This window comes from Glycine soja, chromosome 14, assembly GCF_004193775.1.
Source record: "Glycine soja cultivar W05 chromosome 14, ASM419377v2, whole genome shotgun sequence".
Taxonomy (NCBI): domain Eukaryota; kingdom Viridiplantae; phylum Streptophyta; class Magnoliopsida; order Fabales; family Fabaceae; genus Glycine; species Glycine soja.
In genome coordinates, this window is record NC_041015.1 from 30104495 (window position 1) to 30123909 (window position 19415).

At 32.7% G+C, this 19415-nt stretch overlaps 1 protein-coding gene across 1 annotated transcript; it reads left to right on the top strand.

The window, feature by feature from the left end:
* Positions 1 to 1837: 1837 nt before the first annotated feature.
* LOC114383993 (protein GAMETE EXPRESSED 3-like) lies at positions 1838 to 7971 on the top strand (the record flags this gene model as incomplete). The annotated part of the gene is made up of 10 exons (XM_028343677.1): positions 1838 to 1977; positions 2626 to 2707; positions 3381 to 3710; positions 4107 to 4353; positions 5137 to 5421; positions 5521 to 5607; positions 5867 to 5902; positions 6569 to 6628; positions 6708 to 6850; positions 7440 to 7971. Coding segments are annotated over 10 exons (1437 nt in total), but the record flags the coding sequence as incomplete, so codon positions are not given.
* Positions 7972 to 19415: the final 11444 nt, after the last annotated feature.

The window sequence follows — 19415 nt, forward strand, 5'->3', positions numbered from 1 at the left end:
AAACGGTTCAGATTGGGACCCACTCTGCATGTCTTCATATTCACCATGTCATATCCACGTCGTGTAATTCTTCTTAATCCTATCACACAATTAATGTTCCCGTATGTCTTCCAATATTTGTCATCTTCCGTTCAAACAATTGATGCAAGGACAATAATATTTTGCGTCCTCATCCGTTTGACTTCTTTCGAAGACAAATTGCAAGAACTGCTTGACACCTTCCTCATATTTTGGACTGATACGACTTTCATTCATCCAACTTCGTTCCATCTAAATAATAACTCTGTGATAATCACAAAGTTATTCGATGCATGAAAATTGGTGGGGATTTTTTACCATATCATTATGTTTGGTAGGTTCAATGCCATCTCCAATGCGCATGAGATATTTTGCATGAAATATTCTCCCATGCACATGAGATATTCTAATGCTCTAATGACCTCTGTGTAATCTTTTTCCTTGGCTTTTTGTTCCTTTTATTAAAAAAAGAAGAAGAGAGAAGACTATATAAGAGAGTTAAAAATTGAAAGTTATTAACTTAGTATAGAGAAAAAAGTAATAGGTTAATAAAATCAGTTTTGATGTTTTAGAAGAGGAACCAAACAAAGGAAAGTGGAGTGGATTGAGTGATGTTACATGAGACCTTTTATCTTTTGAGTGGCCATTTGTGTTTTTCTTTATAAACAAACTTTTGAAATTGTGAATCACTTTTATTTTATTCCATTTAATTTTGCATTCCATTTATTATTTTCATTCCAATTTTACGATTATTTTAAACTTTGAATAAATGAAATTATAAGATCAAACTATGTGAAGATGCGACAAAATATTATTCACTAAAATTATAATGAACTATTTAAATTTAAATAGTAAATCAATCAACTAATTATTTAAAATAATTGTATAAAAATATATTCATTATTTGAATTAAAGAAAAAATAATATGGAATGTTATTAAAAAAGAAAATTACATATGATTAACATTAATACATATAATACACCCTGAAATAACACCTAAAAGTAACAAAAATATAAAATTGATAATTTGTTGACCAGACACCTATCTTATTTGTCATGTTAATTATGTTGTTTTTGCTTTTTCTATACTTGCTCATCTTATAAATAAATCATTTTATGTTTGTTTCATGTTATTCTTTGTTTTTTATTTTTTATATTTTTCCTTTATGTTTCTATTTGTTGTTGTTCTCATTGTTGAGTATTTAAATTACCCAGACTTTACATCATCTGTTAAAAAAAGAGAATTTTCATACATTAATGTAAAAAAGAAATTAATAAAGAATATAATTAAAAAGATGATTATTGGAGAGTTTTAGAGTGGATTAATGAGAAAAATAAGATTGAGAGAATAATATAAAACGAACATAAAAATAAGTTAAAAAAGGTAAGCTTAAGAGAAAAATAATATAAAAAATAAATGAATTTTTTAAAATCAAACTTATCACAAAATATGATAAATTCTTTCAAATTTTGATTGTCAATGAATTGCTTAAAGTTAAATGCACATAACATATCAGAGAAAAAAATTAAAAGATAAACACAAATAATTAAAAAGAGATTGTATCATGTAAAAAAATCTCACATCCGAGGCATAAGAACATGAAACTGTATTCATGGTAAACAAAAATTACGTGTTAACCATTATAAAAAAATAAACAAATTTTTTTCAGATGATGGATTGGGTACTTGCATGACGGATCACCCACCCATATCAACAAATTACGCCGCAAAATTCCTCGCCTGCTGCACCGCCGCCGCCGCCGCCGCCGCGATTAACTCCTCGGACCGAAAGCGAAGAGCGAAAGGCAAATAGAGATGAACGCTTGCAGGTGACGTGGCATCTCCAAACTTACTTTTGATTTCACTTACCCAAACCCCCACACAGCAGAACACAAATTCCTTACTCTCGATTCGACGCTTCTCTCCTTCCTTCAACGGCACTTTCCACTCTGGCCACCGGTAACCTCCCTCTTCTCCTCTCAGAATCTGTAATTCTCTCTTATTCTTATTATAGGTTGAATTTTCCCGAACGGTCTCTCTCTGCTCAGCTTCTTTCTTCAATGTGTGAAAAATTAATTGTATTGTGATAATACCGAGTTGTGTTAACCGTTAAATCTGAATTGCGAAATGCTGACATACAAAGCATGTTAAGTCTGCAAATTATGTTAAGGATCGATAAGGGTGCAAATAAAATGGAGGAATAAAATTTAGAAGAAGTAAGGAAATATAGTGCACAGTGAGTGAAACTGAAATAACAGTTACACAAAATCACGCATCAGTTTTTATTTCAATGTGAGAGGCGTCAGTTTTTTATTTTTCTTTTATCAAGTACGCATTGTTGGTTGTGGACAGTTTTGTTTCACAGCCTAAGACAGTTTTTACCCATTATTATCCATTATAATAACTGTCTTGAAACCTTAACTGCGACAACAACATGGTGTTTCTGTAATGTGCAATGACCCAATTACTTGTTTTCCTTGTATTGGTGGTGTTGGTTGCTACTTTCTCTTCTTTTGTCTCTGCATATCATTTGCTTTCAAAACCTCTTCTTAGAGATGATGGAAGAATCTACGTTTGTTCTCATGACAACTTTTTTGCATTTGAAAGCAATGGTACCATTGCATGGATCATGCATTTAGACTACAAATGCAACCTTGGTACTGCCCCAGTTCATGGAGGTCATGGCAAGGTGATTTATATTTAGTTTTGTTTGTCACACTACAAACTTTCATGTTACTTAAGTTGAATTCAAATTATAATTCTTTTCATGTATAAATTTTTATTGGGAAATTGAGAATTATCTTGTTTTCTGCACTAGTGGGATATTCCTTGATCTGAATATCTTCTACAAAAACATGTTCTTTTCGTCATAGTTGACCCATCACCCTTGCACTCACGAGTCACATTAATCTTTATGCATGTAACAACAACAATAATAACTACTAAAAAGTAAGGGACATCAACAAAAAAAGTGCAAACAAATGGGAATTTTTTTTTTATATACATTGTCAATGTAAAAGGTTTCACAATGTCAACCAATCAGAAATCATAGAATACATTAGGTATGAATTTCAAGTAGTTATTGTGAAAGTCAACAAATTAATCATACATCATAATTGTGATTAGATGTCTGTCTAAAAATCCTTTATGTTGTTATTGCATACACTATTTACTCAAATAACAATGATGAGAAAGTGATACTTGTCTAGGCAAGGCCATTATTTCAATTTATAGTAAACAGAAGAGATGATATAAGGGTGTCATTCGATCCATGTAAGCCTTCACACTTTGATGGGAAAGGGGGAAGGTTTTTGTTTGTGGCAGGGTGGTGGAGGTTACTAATTTTTGTAATGCAATTGCAGATATACTTGGTAGCTGATAACAGAATATTGGTGATTAGTTATGGAAACATTGGAACTTCTGAGCCTGAAGCAGAAGTTTTCTTCGGTCCGGGACCAGGTCATGTGGCAGAGGCTGAAATTATTGGGCTCTCAGTGAGCACATTAGGCTCAACTATTTATATCAATGTCAAGAACAGAGGACTCTTTGCATATCAGTCACGTGGACATTTGCTTTGGAGTGTGGAACCTGTGCTTTACCAATTCGGCTACCGTCAAGGATGCAGGAAAAATCTTACAAATTGTTACTTTGCTTCAGTTCCTTTGCTTGATCATTGTGAGGGTAGTATATATGTAAGGTTCACTCATCCTTGTTTATTGTAATATGAATATCTATTATGCACTTTGGATTAGCAGTGAAGTGCATATTGAATAATGGTTTTTGCAACAATTATGATTTTGGTGGCCTTAAAAAAATTATATGTGATGGATCAGATGTAGGCTCGGCCAATATGGAAAAAGATGTAAGTTATAATTCACTAATAGTAATTAAAAAATGTACTTGACAACAACTATGCATGAAATGGTAACTAGTTTTTGGAGTATTTTAGGGTGTGTATGATAGTGTTTTTGTTTTAGATAGTAGGAGTGAGAGAAGAAGATAGGATAATGCAAGGAAGAATCTGAATAACCAAACTGAAAGTAGAAAATCAAAACAACTTAAAGATATTTTGGTTTTTGCATTTGCAGATCTCAAACACAGAGGGTGAACTCTATTGTTTGTCAGTTCGTAGCCGTTACTTTAGATGGATTCAAGATTTTAGTTCATTAGACAAAAATTTCACCATCACTCTAGGAAACAATGGTCATCTGTATGTAACAGTTCCAGCCAAGGCTCTTGTTCTGGCTCTAGATGTCTTTTCAGGTAATGTGTTGTGGCAGAGAAGTATTGGGCCATTAAGCAAAGTTGACTCTGCACCTGTAGTGGACTCTAATGGTAAGTTGTTTGCTGTTCGATTAGTTTTAAGGCTTACTCTAAAAAAATATTATTTCATTATGCATTACCAATTATATGGGGTCTCTCAATTAGTACATGCATGACCAATGTCTTAATAAATATATGTGGAAATTCTGCAAGAGAAAACAGTCTATGTACTAACAACATACATGATTTTTACATTATTATTCAATCACAAATTGCCATGTGTGATATGTTTATTGATTTTTAACTAACTACCATAAAAGTCATATTTACCATTACTTCTGATTGGTTGATTGTGTAAAATTTTGTACACTAACAGTGCATAGAAATTAAACTTATTTAGTAAAGAAATGTTAAAATTTATCTAATCTTGCCGAATGACATGGTGTGATCAATGTAGCCTATCTCACCAAGTGAGATAAGGCTTTGTTGTTGTGTCCAGCAATAACATTTCTTATGATACACTTTCTGATTGGTTTCCATGTTCTCACTCTCTTTATATGAATCCCTTTTGCAAACCATTGTGCCATGGAACTGTATGAAGAATCTACCTATATCTCCTTTACGTGAATAAATTATATCTAAATTAGAATTTTATATGATTCTATGATAACACAATCTTCTCTAACTTTTCTTCCAAGTACTTTCTGGTGCATCTAGACAATCATGCCTAATAATGCAGCATTCATTTGCATCATACTTGCCCCCAGTATTTTAAAGTGTGTCATATATAAACTTCTTCATTAATCTCAAAGTGGAATATGAACTTACTTTACTAGAGCACACTTAATGTAACAGGATGGATATCTATTGGTTCGTTGGATGGGTTCTTATACTCGTTTTCTCCAACTGGGGTTCTTAAGAAATTCTCAAGAATGAATGCAGAAAACTCTATAATTCAAGTTGGTCCTTTTCTTGATTGCTCTGGATTTGCAATCTACAGTTCACAAATAGAGATGGAAGGAAAAATTAGCCACACAATTGGTGAATACACTGTAGTTTCAGCAATTCAACCAAAAGCTGCATTGTTCACTATGTTGGTTCCTGCAACTGGATCAATATATTGGTCTGAAAGCTATCCTGGTACATATTTCCCAGTCATTTCCTCGTAACACTTTGCATTTGTAATGAAGTTTCCATAGCAGCACACTAACTATTTTTCTGTGCGCATGATTCAATCAGGTCATGTTTCTACTTTATTTTCTAAGAGTGATCTAAGTCAATTTGTCATGAATGAGGAGATTCTTCTTGCTTTCCTTGCTGCTTCAAGTAAGAGTGCACTCTCTTAACTAATCTTTTTTTTGTTTTTATTTTATTTTAATAATATTGAATAAGGGTTGCTCCTATTAAATCAAAAGATGAGAAGTTGGACACTTAGCAGTGGCCTTTCGAAGAATGTTGATCATTCATTTAAGGAAGTGCAAGTTGGATAGCTAAAAATACCCTGGAATATTTACTTTTGGGAACTATATGTTTGATATGAAGTAGTTTATTTGAATGAACTAATGAGTTGGTCTGATATTCAAAGCAGAGATTGGCACTCCGCTGCAATGTCGTACTATAGGTACAAATCTTTTCTTCACCTGCCTTTAGATAAAAAAAACCAAATTTTTAACAAGTCAATGACTAATTTAGCCCCTGAAACTGTCATTCATGCTATCTAAATCTTTAAATTTAACTACTTACTCTCATTTTGATCCCTAAACATATGTTAATATTCTCGACTAAGTCATGCATTGCATGTAACTTTGGCCTAAACTGAGTGACAGATTACAGTTTCAGGAATTTTTTTAATTATATTAAATTGACAAAGATGTCAGGCAATTATTCAAAATCTTTAAAATAATCACTAAATTAATCAGCTTTAAATTTAGTGATAAATTAAGAGATATAAGGTTGAATGGGTGGTTAAGAAAGAGTAGAAGGGGGGCAAGGTCGTGGATTCGATCCTCCCTCCTAACAAAAATTAACAAACTAATAATTAACATTTATTGATAAAAAAAAAATAGTTATAAACTAGTTTCTTCCTTTTCTTAAAATTTTTAAAAATTATTATCTAAATTGTTTGACATCAGAATCAGTTTTTTTTTTTTTGAATATGTAACAAACAAGTTAGGTTGTCTTTATACATGCAAGACTACAGTATCTTGGTTTTAGTTTAGTGTATATCATAGTACAACTTTAAATCTTTATGTCAAACGATTAACAATTATTCCTCATCACTTCATAGGTCAGAAGCTTGCATCAAGCTGCTCTCAGGAAAGAACCAAGCTTGTCAGTGTCTACACAGGTAATGTACAACTTCGTACATTATGAAAATGTAGCCACATTTTAACAATTGAGTGTATATAGTTGTAAGTTTTTTGCAGGTAACGAAAGGGCAATAGTCTTGTTTCTGCTCTTTGAGTCTGCTCTCTTGTTGATACTAATTGGACTTGTAAGATTCTGCTGTACATTCTGGGCAAAAGAGAAGCTTAAAGATCAAGGCCTTGGAAGCTTCCTTGACAATAGAGTTAGTTCAAAATAGTGTAGTTTGTACTTTTCTTCTTTCCCGCATTCTTTCTTCTTATGAACTACTCATTATTTTTAAAATCAGACCGGCCCATTTTGACTAGTCTAATAACTCCAAAAAATTGACTCTTCTCAGTACGGGTAGGAACTGGTCAAATCATAAAAACTGGTGCAACAAACAAACCAGTTTGAACCAATATTTTTCAAATTTTTTCATATATGCATTTTTTTTATAGTTTAATTTAATCTAAAATATTTTAAAAATAAATAAACACACGTTTAAAGATTACAAATAAGTATACATTATTTTTCCAATTAGCATTGATTTTTTATCTTATAAAACATAATTTTTTATATCTTGATTTATTGTAATTTTATATTATTTTATCACTTAAAATATTATACAATATTAAAAAATACAAATTCATTTATCACTGATTTGTCCACAGTTTAACCGCAGTTAAACTAATAAACCATAAAAAGTATTTTTACTGGTTCAACGGTCGGTCTAGTTTTAAAAATAATGGTATTATTTCACCTAAGAAGGATGTACAATAATTCACTTCTTGTTTACCATTTGGATCTTTCAGAGCTCTCTTCCGCTCAACCAACTATAGTTTGGGAAGGGACACGGCTCACTCAAGACCAAAACCTGTGCTTCCTGTGCAAATGGGAAAAACAAACTACTCATTTCAGTATGCAAAGCAAAAGAATATGACAATGTCCCACACATTGAGCGATACATCTTCCAGTGAAAGCAGCTCTGAAGGAGAGACTAGCATGCTTGAAGACATGGACTCCTCAACTAAGGGAAAAGCAAAGACACCTATAGTTTCATTGGAGAGGCTACAGTGAGAAGAAGTCCTTCGGAAAAGGAGCACTAGCACTTGTCTTTGTTCGTTGTTATAGTAATATTTCTGGTTGTTAAACTATGAACAAATCATTTGATGTCACTAACCATTAATTAAAAACAACCAGTATGTAATCAAAGAAAACAATCATTTTAAAAAGGAATTATTTTACAGACACTGATTTGAAACACTAAGAAAAACAAACTAAAATAAAAATACAAGCATGATTTAAGACTGAAATGAGAAAGGCTTGGGAAGTTTCTTATCTTCATATTTTGTTGAACATTTTTTTATATAAAAAAATGACATGTTTCTGTTGTGAATTTTCCATTTTTGAGGATTGTTGCTAGTTTATATAAGATAATAAATTTAAACTTTTATAACATTATATTGTTTCTTTATTTTTATCAATTCATCCTTTAAAAATTAAAACACATTAAAATCTTTGGTACACTATATGGTGGTGTTTATGCTATTGCTGAATTCTTTCTCTGTAAACTGTAGGCAAATGCACACAACATGCTTAATATTGATTTCATTTGTTTTATAATCTATTAAGAACATGATAAAAAAGAAACTGAAAAATAAATAGAAATACTAGGTCCCGAAAGAATAAAAACAAAATTAATAATAAAAAAATAATACACTATTGTATTTTAATGGTATACTAAAAGACAAGAATCTCACGTTGTCTAGACATATTTTGCTTTCCTTGTTTATAAAACAATCAACGTGTGCCTAACGCTTTGTGCAAATGAGATTGCGCATGAGATTAGGTCTTGTGGATCTGTTGCATGCAAATCTATGGATTTGTCCCCTCCTCCCCTTATGCATACGACAATGGGCCACATAGGATTAATACATTGTTATTTAATAAAATTCTTTTTGAGATTATTTTGAATTTTTAAAATTTGAATCAAAACTATGAGAAACCTTTATTTTAATGTGACTTTTGTTAAGCTTTAATGGTCCTGAAAAAATCAAGAGATATCTGTTTCCAGCATTCAAATCTCTTAACATCATTTCATTACTATTAAGTATTAACGATTTAATTAACTTTTTGTTTTTGACAGCCCATTTAATTAATTTTTTAATTCTTAACATTTTGGAGAATGGCTGTCGTTTTTTGACTGAGTTTCACACAATACACTCGACGAGCCTTGCCTTCTCTTCTCTCTCTTTCTGTCTCTGCTCTCCTGGTTTCGTAGTACGGGTGTTTTGAGAATGTTTTGGTTTGAGTTTTATCAAACATAAAATAAAGATATCATTTGATTTAATTTAAATTTAATATCAAATTTAAACCGAATCAAATTATTTTTTTATAGTTTAATTCAGTTCGATGTTTGGCAATTTTTTTATTTTTAATCTATTATTATAATTTAAATTCTATAAACTAAACTTACATAAATATTATGCTATATTATTTTAAAAAATAAATTTATTTTTTATTAAATTTTGTTTAATGTAACATTCCAATTTTTGTAATTTAGATTAAAAATAATTGTTATTTATAAATAAATAGAGTTTTAGAAAAATGATGAGATTTTATAAATAAAAAAATAAGGAGATATAATTATTAATTAAAATAAAATAATGATTTGAGAGAAAATAAAAAGGGTATTTCATTTATTTGTTAGATAAAAAATAAAATAGAGTTTGTTTTTATAAAATAAATAAATAAATAAATATAGAACAAATAATAGGCTGAGTCCGTAGGTATAAATAGTTATGTTAAGTCAGGTGACTCTTTTTGGCCTCATCTTCGTTCTCCTCTCAAAACCCTTTCTTTTTCCCGCAGCCCACCGAACCTGTCTCAGAAAAACGACGATCTCGGACACTTTCACCGTAGACAGTTTCTATGGGGCGTAGGCCTCCCAAAAGGTAACGGAGGCGTGCAAAGGTTTCCTCGGGCCAGACGGAGATTGGCCCTCAAGTGCAAAGGCAGAAGGGAGCTTGACTGCAAGACACACCCGTCGAGCAGGGATCGTCGTGAAATTTGAGTATCACGTTCGCAACCCAATTCCGAACATTCTCACCGTTGGGAATTTCAAAATCATATCTGAGCTTAAAAGAAAACCCTTCGCATTGTAGCATTTTAATTTCCTGCACAAACCCAAAACTATCTCGGTAAAACTACAATCCTGGTTTCGTTAACCATTGGATTTTCATGAAATTTGGATATGTTGTTTGAAATTCAATTGCGCACACTTCCACCGTTGGGAATTTTGAAATAATATTCATGAAGTGGAGGTTTCAATCTCTTTTCCGTCTCTCTGACGTTTGGGAACTCTATCGGAGCAATCGGAGGAATAACTGAAGGAATCTCAGGGAACCGCTAGAGATGTTACTATCGCAGGCTGAAGACACGTGAGTCCGCTCAGAGGTAAGGGATGAGTTATTTACAGTTGGGGATTAGTGAGAACATGTGTAGGGATCCTTAGAGGATTAAATTGGGGTTTTATTTTGGGATGTTTGTTAAATTGCAATTTTTCCCTTATGATTATAAATAAAATATTGATGTCCTAATGAAAATTGCTTGATAAATTGTGCTCTTGATATTTGTATATTTCGACCTATGATTTTGATATAATTGTTTAATATTATTTGAGGGGTTTTAGTCCTCATGTTGTGATAGTCTTTTATATAAATTGTTATATTGAGGATATGAAATGATGATTCAAATTGTGAGTATGTGATGAATTGTAGAATAACATGTTGCTTTGAGATTATAATATTGTTATTGAGATTGAGTATAAGTGTAAAGTTGAACATGTGTTAATTTGTGAGATACGTGTAAACAAGTGATGGTGGATTGTGACACTATGAGATGTGAAATTGTGAATGAGTTTTAGTTGTGGATAAGTGTGTAGTTAACACTTGATGTGGAATTACTTGTGTTGTAAGCTATGAATTATACAATAACCCGACCAGCGTTATCTTGAGAAAAGCATTGATGCGCAGTGTTAAAGAGAAAATGTAGGTTTCCTATTTAGGAACCAGTGTTAAATCGTAGCGCAATTGTGTTGAACGTGTTTAAAACACGAGTGTAAGGTCGTGGGTATTGTATAATTCATGAGCAGTGCCTGCATGCAAAAATTATTTTAGGGGTTGGACCTGAATCAGGAGGCAGAGGCCCTGACGGACTCTTCGGAGTGTAGGCCTTGGGGGTCACCGGGTTTGAGTGCTCCTTTAAGCCTATGTTGATCCCATATGGTTGGAGCATTCTCGCAAAACATCGTGACCCTGACTGGTCTCCCTATGATCTTACTTAGTGAGAGTGACTTGACAACCCCATTGTGTGGTGTGTCTTGTTATGTACTCCTAAGCGCCCCAGGGTGGTTTTTCACTAACATGGTACCACATTGCATATATGATTGAGTCTTAGCATAACTGTTGCATATGCTTGCTAATTGATGTGTTATTATATCTTGATCGGAGCGTGGGATTCTTGTGTAATGTGATTGATGATTGAAAAGTGAATTTTGAATGACGAAGTGGTGAAGTTACATGAGCTATGTTTAAGCAAGTGGTATCTCATTTATATAATATGTATATTTAATTGTCTTGTTTTCTCTATTAGCTAGGAATGTGATAACTCATTCCTTGTGTGTTGTTGTGTTTAGATCCTGTGATGATCTTGAACTTGTGTTCGGGGGAGCAGATGAATAGGTGGATGACTATGAAGAACCTCATGCTAGAGGACATGGGAACACAACGCTCTGATAGGATGTGACATTAGGATATAAGTTCTATATTAATTGTATGAAGCTTAGACGACCTTGTTGAGTCGAGAATACTTTATTATTTATTTGGACAAGTTTGAATATGATGTAAAAGAAAATGAATGTGAGCCTTTTTCCCCTTTGAAAGGCTTGTAAAAAAAATGTTTTAAAAATACTTTTAATTAATATTTGAATTTTTTTATTCCTTATTAGTATATATGTGAGGGGTAGAGGGTGTCACATTTAGTGGTATCAGAGCAGGTCGAACCTTTCGGCCAGTGTGTTATGTGCTTACCATATTCTGGTGTGCACTCTGTGTGGTTACTTATGACTAGTTTTGTTGAACATGTTTGAATTATTATTTGTATTTTCTCCTACATGATTAAATGAGACTTAATAATAATGCTTGTATGTATCTTGCAACCTTAATGTTGCTATACCATAAATCCACTGTTGAGTCATGAGTTATGAGACTGACCATCTCTATAATTTGCAAAGTGCGGTTAGACATTATGGCAAGCCATTGGGTGTTGCAAGTAGCCTTGATATTGATTGATAATGTGTTAATGAACCTTTATCATCCTGTGTGTATGTTGTTAGTTAGCTTATTTCTCCTGTGATGCGTGGATTAGTGTTGCAAGAACCTTTTGGATAATATATATATCTTGGATGAGTGTGTCTTTCTTGATGTGTAAACGCATGACTACTTAACTCCCTTTATTTTGTGCGTAGTCTTGAATGTAGTAGTTGAAGTTTATGATTCCTTAATACATACTTATTAACTATTTAATTCTTACTTCTTATATGTACGTTGTATACTTATTATAAGAACCTTATAATTCTATGTATACTTGTAGTAGGGTGTTTTACCTTAATTGCATAAAGAGTATGGTTGTTTGAGATTCTTGTTCTTAGCAATGGTGATACTCTATAGTTCAATGACTCATATAAAAAAAAAATATTTCATAAAGAATACTCTTTTAACCGTACCTTCTGATTCTAGTGCAACTTATCCTTTGTGTTGCGTGCTTAAGTCAAGTAATTCGATTATGCTTCCATGCTTGAGTATAATTCATTCTTTGTGTTGTGAGCCTACATCAAACAATTGGATTATTGATGTTTCTGTCGCAATCAAGTGATAGTTGATGTCTCCATATGTGCATACACTGTGATTATGTTTTCGTTTCTAGAATTCATTTGGAGTATCTATTGTTGATTCTGGATGAGTGATCCTTCTTGATTTAAAATTATTGTCTCCTAATCAATCGAGTGTTCATCTTGTTATTAGTTGCTCATCTTCCAATCATGTCTAGTTAAACTGCTTGATAATCTTTCTTGTTGTTACTTCTATTACGAATAAAAAGAGACTTCGCCTTTGACAATCACGTTAAGATGTTTTGAGAGGAAACACTTGAGTATGCATTATCCTTGTTATCCATAGACGAAAGTCAAACTTAGTAAGTCATGTATTTGTGTTCCTTGAGGATATGCTTAGTTACCACCTAAGTGCAAGATTGAGAATCTTATAAGTGTAGTACCCATAGAAACTTGTAACCGTAGTTCGTGAGAAATATCTAGTATAGAGTTGTTTGAGAACATAGTGTAGTTGGAAAAGTTATAAAGTATAGTTAAAAGATTTAATGGGGAACCTTAAGAAGAGTGTAAGGTAGTTAGTAAGACATTAATTGTTAAGCATAGAAGGATTCAAGAGTAAGTGTTCTTGCGAAGGGTAGGTGACCTAAAAGATTATTGATGATAGTTGTATGATCAGCGAGATAAATATTAGTTCTTTTTACCTTAATATGGAAAAAGTTTGTGGATGCTTTAAGAAATACCTTAGTACCTATTGTGACCTCTATGTGTACCTGGTCATGTCATAATATGATTGATGTCCATGTGTGTTCGTGGAATGCGTGACAAGATCTCTCACCCTGAGTTAGCTCTTGTTGTGGTTTTGATGATTAGTGTTTAGTATGTTTCCAGTTAAGTTGAATTATGATGTGTATTATAAGGTTGTTATAGACCCTTGGGAATCATGTTTTGAGCTAAGAGTTTTGTTATGCATTTTAGTTAGATGAAGATGACCCTTAGAGTATGTTACGTCTAGGTGAAAGATAACTACAAATCCTTCTTGGGCAGAAGTTGTTTTGAGATGAGAGGAAACTTAAGATTAAGATGAAATGATCTTAACTAGTAGTCGAACCAAAAGGTTATTTTAGGACTCATTGGATTAACCTTTAATGCTTGTTGGAGATGACTCAAGTAAGTTTAAGTTTTTGAGTGAGATCCTTGTAAGGAGTAAGCCATAAGTTCATAAAGAAGTCGACCACTGTAAACTGTTGAGTGCTATCTTAGCCGCGTAGGTCCTTATTGGAGTAGTAAAATATTTGAAATAATTTTTAAGTTTAGAGGAGTGCTTGTAGGAGGACAAATAGTGATCAATGTTTCTTGACAACTTAAGACTTATGAAAAGATTTATCCTATATGTGATTTAGAATAGGTAACCATGATGTTCACCATAATATTTTGGGAGACATTACCATTAGTTTGATACATTGTGAGGATCTTTGGAGTTGAATCCGAGATAAAAGATATGGGTAAAATTCTCAAGAATCTTGTTGTGAGTTTAGTTTTAAACGTTAGAACTAGCTTAGTAGTTAGAGCTTGAATAGGAAACCGATGATATGACTAGTGTCCTAGTTATAGAGTTAGATATTGTAAACAACAATCGAAACCTCAAGTTCAAGTGCAAAGTTATAGGGTGACATGAGTATATATGTGTAAAGATTACCTTAAGGTGAACAAACTTACAGAAGTAGGGAGTAATCTGTATTGCTTATCTAATTAGCACCCAATTAGTATCAGGTAGGCAACCTTAGAGTTGAATCGTTACAATTCTTGGACCTAAGTGAGAGTTATGAGTCAAGTATACCTAAGTAAGGAAGATCGTGCTCAGGGAAGAGGGATAGATTTGAGGGTAGTTAAAAGAGTCGAAACTCATTATTTTTCTTGAACCGTCCGATGTTCGAAAAAGAGTCGACCACGTGATTAGTAGCGTCTCCTTGTGTTTGTTTGTTCATTTCAAATTGTCATTAGCGTCTCCTATGATATTATTATACTCCAAATAGTATGTCATTCACATTCTATTATCGTTGAGATGTTACTCTTGCAACACAACTTAACTCATGAAAAATTATCATTGAGGGAACGAGGATCACCAAATTTGTCGTCAAGTGTAGAAAACTCTTAAGATCGAAGTCACAGATAAGTGTTTCAACAGAGCACACAACTTGATATTGAAAACTATATGTGTGATATCTTTTTCTCAATCTTTCGGCAAAGTTTCGGGGACGAAACTTCTTTTAAGAGGGGTGGAATTGTAACATCCCAATTTTTGTAATCTAGATTAAAAATGATTGTTATTTATAAATAAATAGAGTTTTAGAAAAATGATGAGATTTTATAAATAAATAAATAAGGAGATATAATTATTAATTAAAATAAAATAATGATTTGAGAGAAAATAAAAAGAGTATTTCATTTATTTGTTTGATAGAAAATAAAATAGAGTTTGTTTTTATAAAATAAATAAATAAATAAATATAGAGCAAATAATAGGCTGAGTCCCTAGGTATAAATAGTTATGTTAAGTCAGGTGACTCTTTTTTACCTCATTTTCGTTTTTCCCCTTCTCCTCTCAAAACCCTTTCTTTTTCCCGCTCGAAACCCAATTCCGACCATTATCACCGTTGGGAATTTCAAAATCATATATGAGCTTAGAGGAAAACCCTTCGCATTGTAACATTTTAATTTCCCGCAGAAACCCAAAACTGTCTCGGTAAAACTACGATCCCGGTTTCGTTAACCGTTGGATTTTCATGAAATTTGGATATGTTGTTAGAAATTCAATTCCTCACACTTCCACCATTGGGATTTTTGAAATAATATTCGTGAAGGGAGAAAAAGGAATCGCATGAAGACAGTACAAGTGGAGGTTTCAATCTCTTCTTCGTCTCTCTCACGTTTGGGAACTCTATCGGAGCAGTCGGAGGAATAACTGAAGGAATCTTAGGGAACCGCTAGAGATGTTATTATCACTGGCTGAAGACACGTGAGTCCGCTCAGAGGTAAGGGATGAGTTATTCACAGTTGGGGATTAGTGAGAACATGTGTAGGGATCCTTAGAGGATTGAATTGGGGTTTTATTTTGGGATGTTTGTTAAATTGCAATTTTTCCTTTATGATTATAAATAAAATATTGATGTCCTAATGAAAATTGCTTGATAAATTGTGCTCTTGATATTTGTATATTTCGACCTATGATTTTGATATAATTGTGTAATATTATTTGAGGGGTTTTAGTCCTCATGTTGTGATAGTCTTTTATATAAATTGTTATATTGAGGATATGAAATGATGATTCAAATTGTGAGTATGTGATGAATTGTAGAATAACATGTTGCTTTGAGATTATAATATTGTTATTGAGATTGAGTATAAGTGTAAAGTTGAACATGTGTTAATTTGTGAGATACGTGTAAACATGTGATGGTGGATTGTGACACTATGAGATGTGAAATTGTGAATGAGTTTTAGTTGTGGATAAGTGTGTAGTTAACACTTGATGTGGAATTACTTGTGTTGTAAGCTATGAATTGTACAATAACCCGACCAGCGTTATCTTGAGAAAAGCGTTGATGCGCAGTGTTAAAGAGAAAATGTAGGTTTCCTATTTAGGAACCAGTGTTAAATCATAGCGCAATTGTGTTGAACGTGTTTAAAACACGAGTGTAAGGTCGTGGGTATTGTATAATTCATGAGCAGTGTCTGCATGCAAAAATTATTTTAGGGGTTGGACCTGAATCAGGAGGCAGAGGCCCTGACGGACTCTTCGGAGTGTAGGCCTTGGGGGTCACCGGGTTTGAGTGCTCCTTTAAGCCTATGTTGATCCCATATGGTTGTAGCATTCTCGCAAAACATCGTGACCCTGACTGGTCTCCCTATGATCTTACTTAGTGAGAGTGACTTGACAACCCCATTGTGTGGTGTGTCTTGTTATGTACTCCTAAGCGCCCCAGGGTGGTTTTTCACTGACATGGTACCACATTGCATATAGGATTGAGTCTTAGCATAATTGTTGCATATGCTTGCTAATTGATGTGTTATTATATCTTGATCGGAGCGTGGGATTCTTGTGTAATGTGATTGATGATTGAAAAGTGAATTCTGAATGACGAAGTGGTGAAGTTACGTGAGCTATGTTTAAGCAAGTGGTATCTCATTTATATAATATGTATATTTAATTGTCTTGTTTTCTCTATTAGCTAGGAATGTGATAACTCATTCCTTGTGTGTTGTTGTGTTTGGATCTTGTGATGATCTTGAACTTGTGTTTGGGGGAGCAGATGAATAGGTGGATGACTATGAAGAACCTCATGCTAGAGGACACGAGAACACAACGCTCTGATAGGATGTGACATTAGGATATAAGCTCTATATTAATTTTATGAAGCTTAGACGACCTTGTTGAGTCGAGAATACTTTATTATTTATTTGGACAAGTTTAAATATGATGTAGAAGAAAATAAATGTGAGTCTTTTCCCCTTTGAAAGGCTTGTAAAAAAAATGTTTTAAAAATAATTTTAATTAATATTTGAATTTTTTTTATTCCTTATTAGTATATATGTGGGGGTAGAGGGTGTCACATTTAACATATTTTAGTTGAAAATTATTATTTTCACTTCTATTTAGTATTAATATAAAATAATATTACCAACTCTTCTTGTAACATAGTAATAATTTGTTCATCACTTGATATTTAATATTTTTTTTAACAATATTACCAACTCTTCTTGTAAAATGTGCAGCATCTTGATTTTAAAGTAAAGGAAAAGTACTAAATTATTTAATACTTATGATTAATTACCACAATAAAAATCACTATAATTATAATATGCAGTTTATTTGATTTGATTCAAATTTTTATAACAAGATCCAAAAATTGAACCAAATCAAAAAAATTATGAGATTTTTTAGAATTTTTGTTTTTGTGGTTTTCAATAGAAGTAGTTTTCAATTTTTTAAAATTAATTTGATGGTTTACAAATGGTTTGATTTGATTTGGAACACTTTGATCCGTAGTTCCTCTTCAGTTGCCTTCATTGTACATTAGAAGTTCCAATTGTATCTGGAAGGGTGGGACCCACATACAAGTCCTTTAGGACAATGACTTGTTACGTCTTAGGAAGATTTTAGTTTGTGTTCAAAACATTTTTAATATATATATATATATATATATATATATATATATATATATCATATTCAAATGAAAAGAATAAACATAATATATAACTCCTTGCATCCTAATAGAATCTAAATTTATAAGGAACTTCAATATATTTATTGGAAGAAATACTGTGACTCAATGAATAAAGAGTTTGAGGTGTGTACCCACACCCCAAAGCTAGAGAAAATTGTTAGTGAACGACTAGCTAGGATCTCTCAATGAATCAATTCACTGGATGAAGGAAACTAGAGTGAATTGAGTGAATGTTAGCGTTGCTAAGTTAACGAGTTTCATAGTATTCAAGCTTATTGTGTAAACACTCATTGAGTGATTAAAGTACTTTTTCTATCAAATATTTACTATTTGTGAAAGCCAGGAGTGACTTGGTGATAAAGAATACTTGGGTCTTAATCGCATGGAAAGATTAAGTGTAATGCTAGGAGTGACCATGAGAATACTCATTGTAGTCAGAAGTGGCATAGAAAATACTTGGTTGTAATCAAATATTTGATCAGGGGAACCCTAAAAGGTTTAAAGGAGAACTGGACGTACCTAAAGAGTTGGGACGAACCAATATAAAACCGTTGTGTTTTCATTAATGGTTCTATATATAACTTGTCCTTTTCTTTAAGTCACTTCCACACTATCATATCCAAGTTTTGCAAACTGATTTTTTCAAACACAAATCAAATCCTTTGGATGAAATCCTTGGTCCATTGATATCTGCTTTAAGAAAAGTCTTTTATAGTTTTCAAAAGACCAAGTTTAATTCATCACACTATTCACCCCTCTCCCCTTCTAGTGTGTTTCAAGTATTTTAGTATGGTCTTATTAAAGTCGATACTCCTCTATTTTGGAACATTACTTTTAGGCCCCTTGTCCTAAACATTTTTTAGTTCCATTAAGTTATTTAAAAAGAAGAAAAAAAATATGATTTTATGATAATCCAAATTTACCCTCCAATTTAACATTGTTGATTAGTGTTTGGGTGGCATCTAATTTTTTTGCTAATTCCTCAGGCTCTCAAACTCCTTCCACTCTGTCTTTGCCTCTGACACCAACAAGCTCCAATTTGGCCAATTCGTCTATGTCACAAGCCTTGATAGTGCTCCCCGGTCCCCCTCATGTGTAACCTCAACCTACTCTGGTGTTCCCCAAACAAAGACCCTGCATTTGGAATCCCTCTGAGATTGTCCCAAGCGAGAAGATTCAAGTTATGATCGTGGCCATGCCCAAGAAAAAGAGAGAAGAGGTTAAGAGAGGGTCGTGTGAGAAGGTGTTGAAGGGGAGAAGCAGCTCTGGAAGTTCAAGTTCTAGAAAACTCAAGACAAAAAATCTAACCCTATAAATGGAGGGAATGAAAATGGAGAACTTTTTCTTTCGTTAGGGAGAAAGAAGATAGAAATTTGATTTTTGAAAAAATTAATTTAATCGAAGTTGATAAAAAGGAACATGTAAATACCAATTATCCTTAGTTTGGAATATTGTTATTGATGTGGTTAAGTAGTAGAATGATTAAATTGAGTTGAAGTTCTTGTAAATGCCAATTATCCTTAATTCCATGAGAAATTGATGAACCTGTAACTTGATTCTTCAGATTAAAATTCCTCAAGTCTTAATACTATGGTGAGCAAGAGATATAGGGAAAGATTTGAAATTGTTCAAAACTACTTGAGTGAGATTACTATGGTGTTGCTAATGCATGG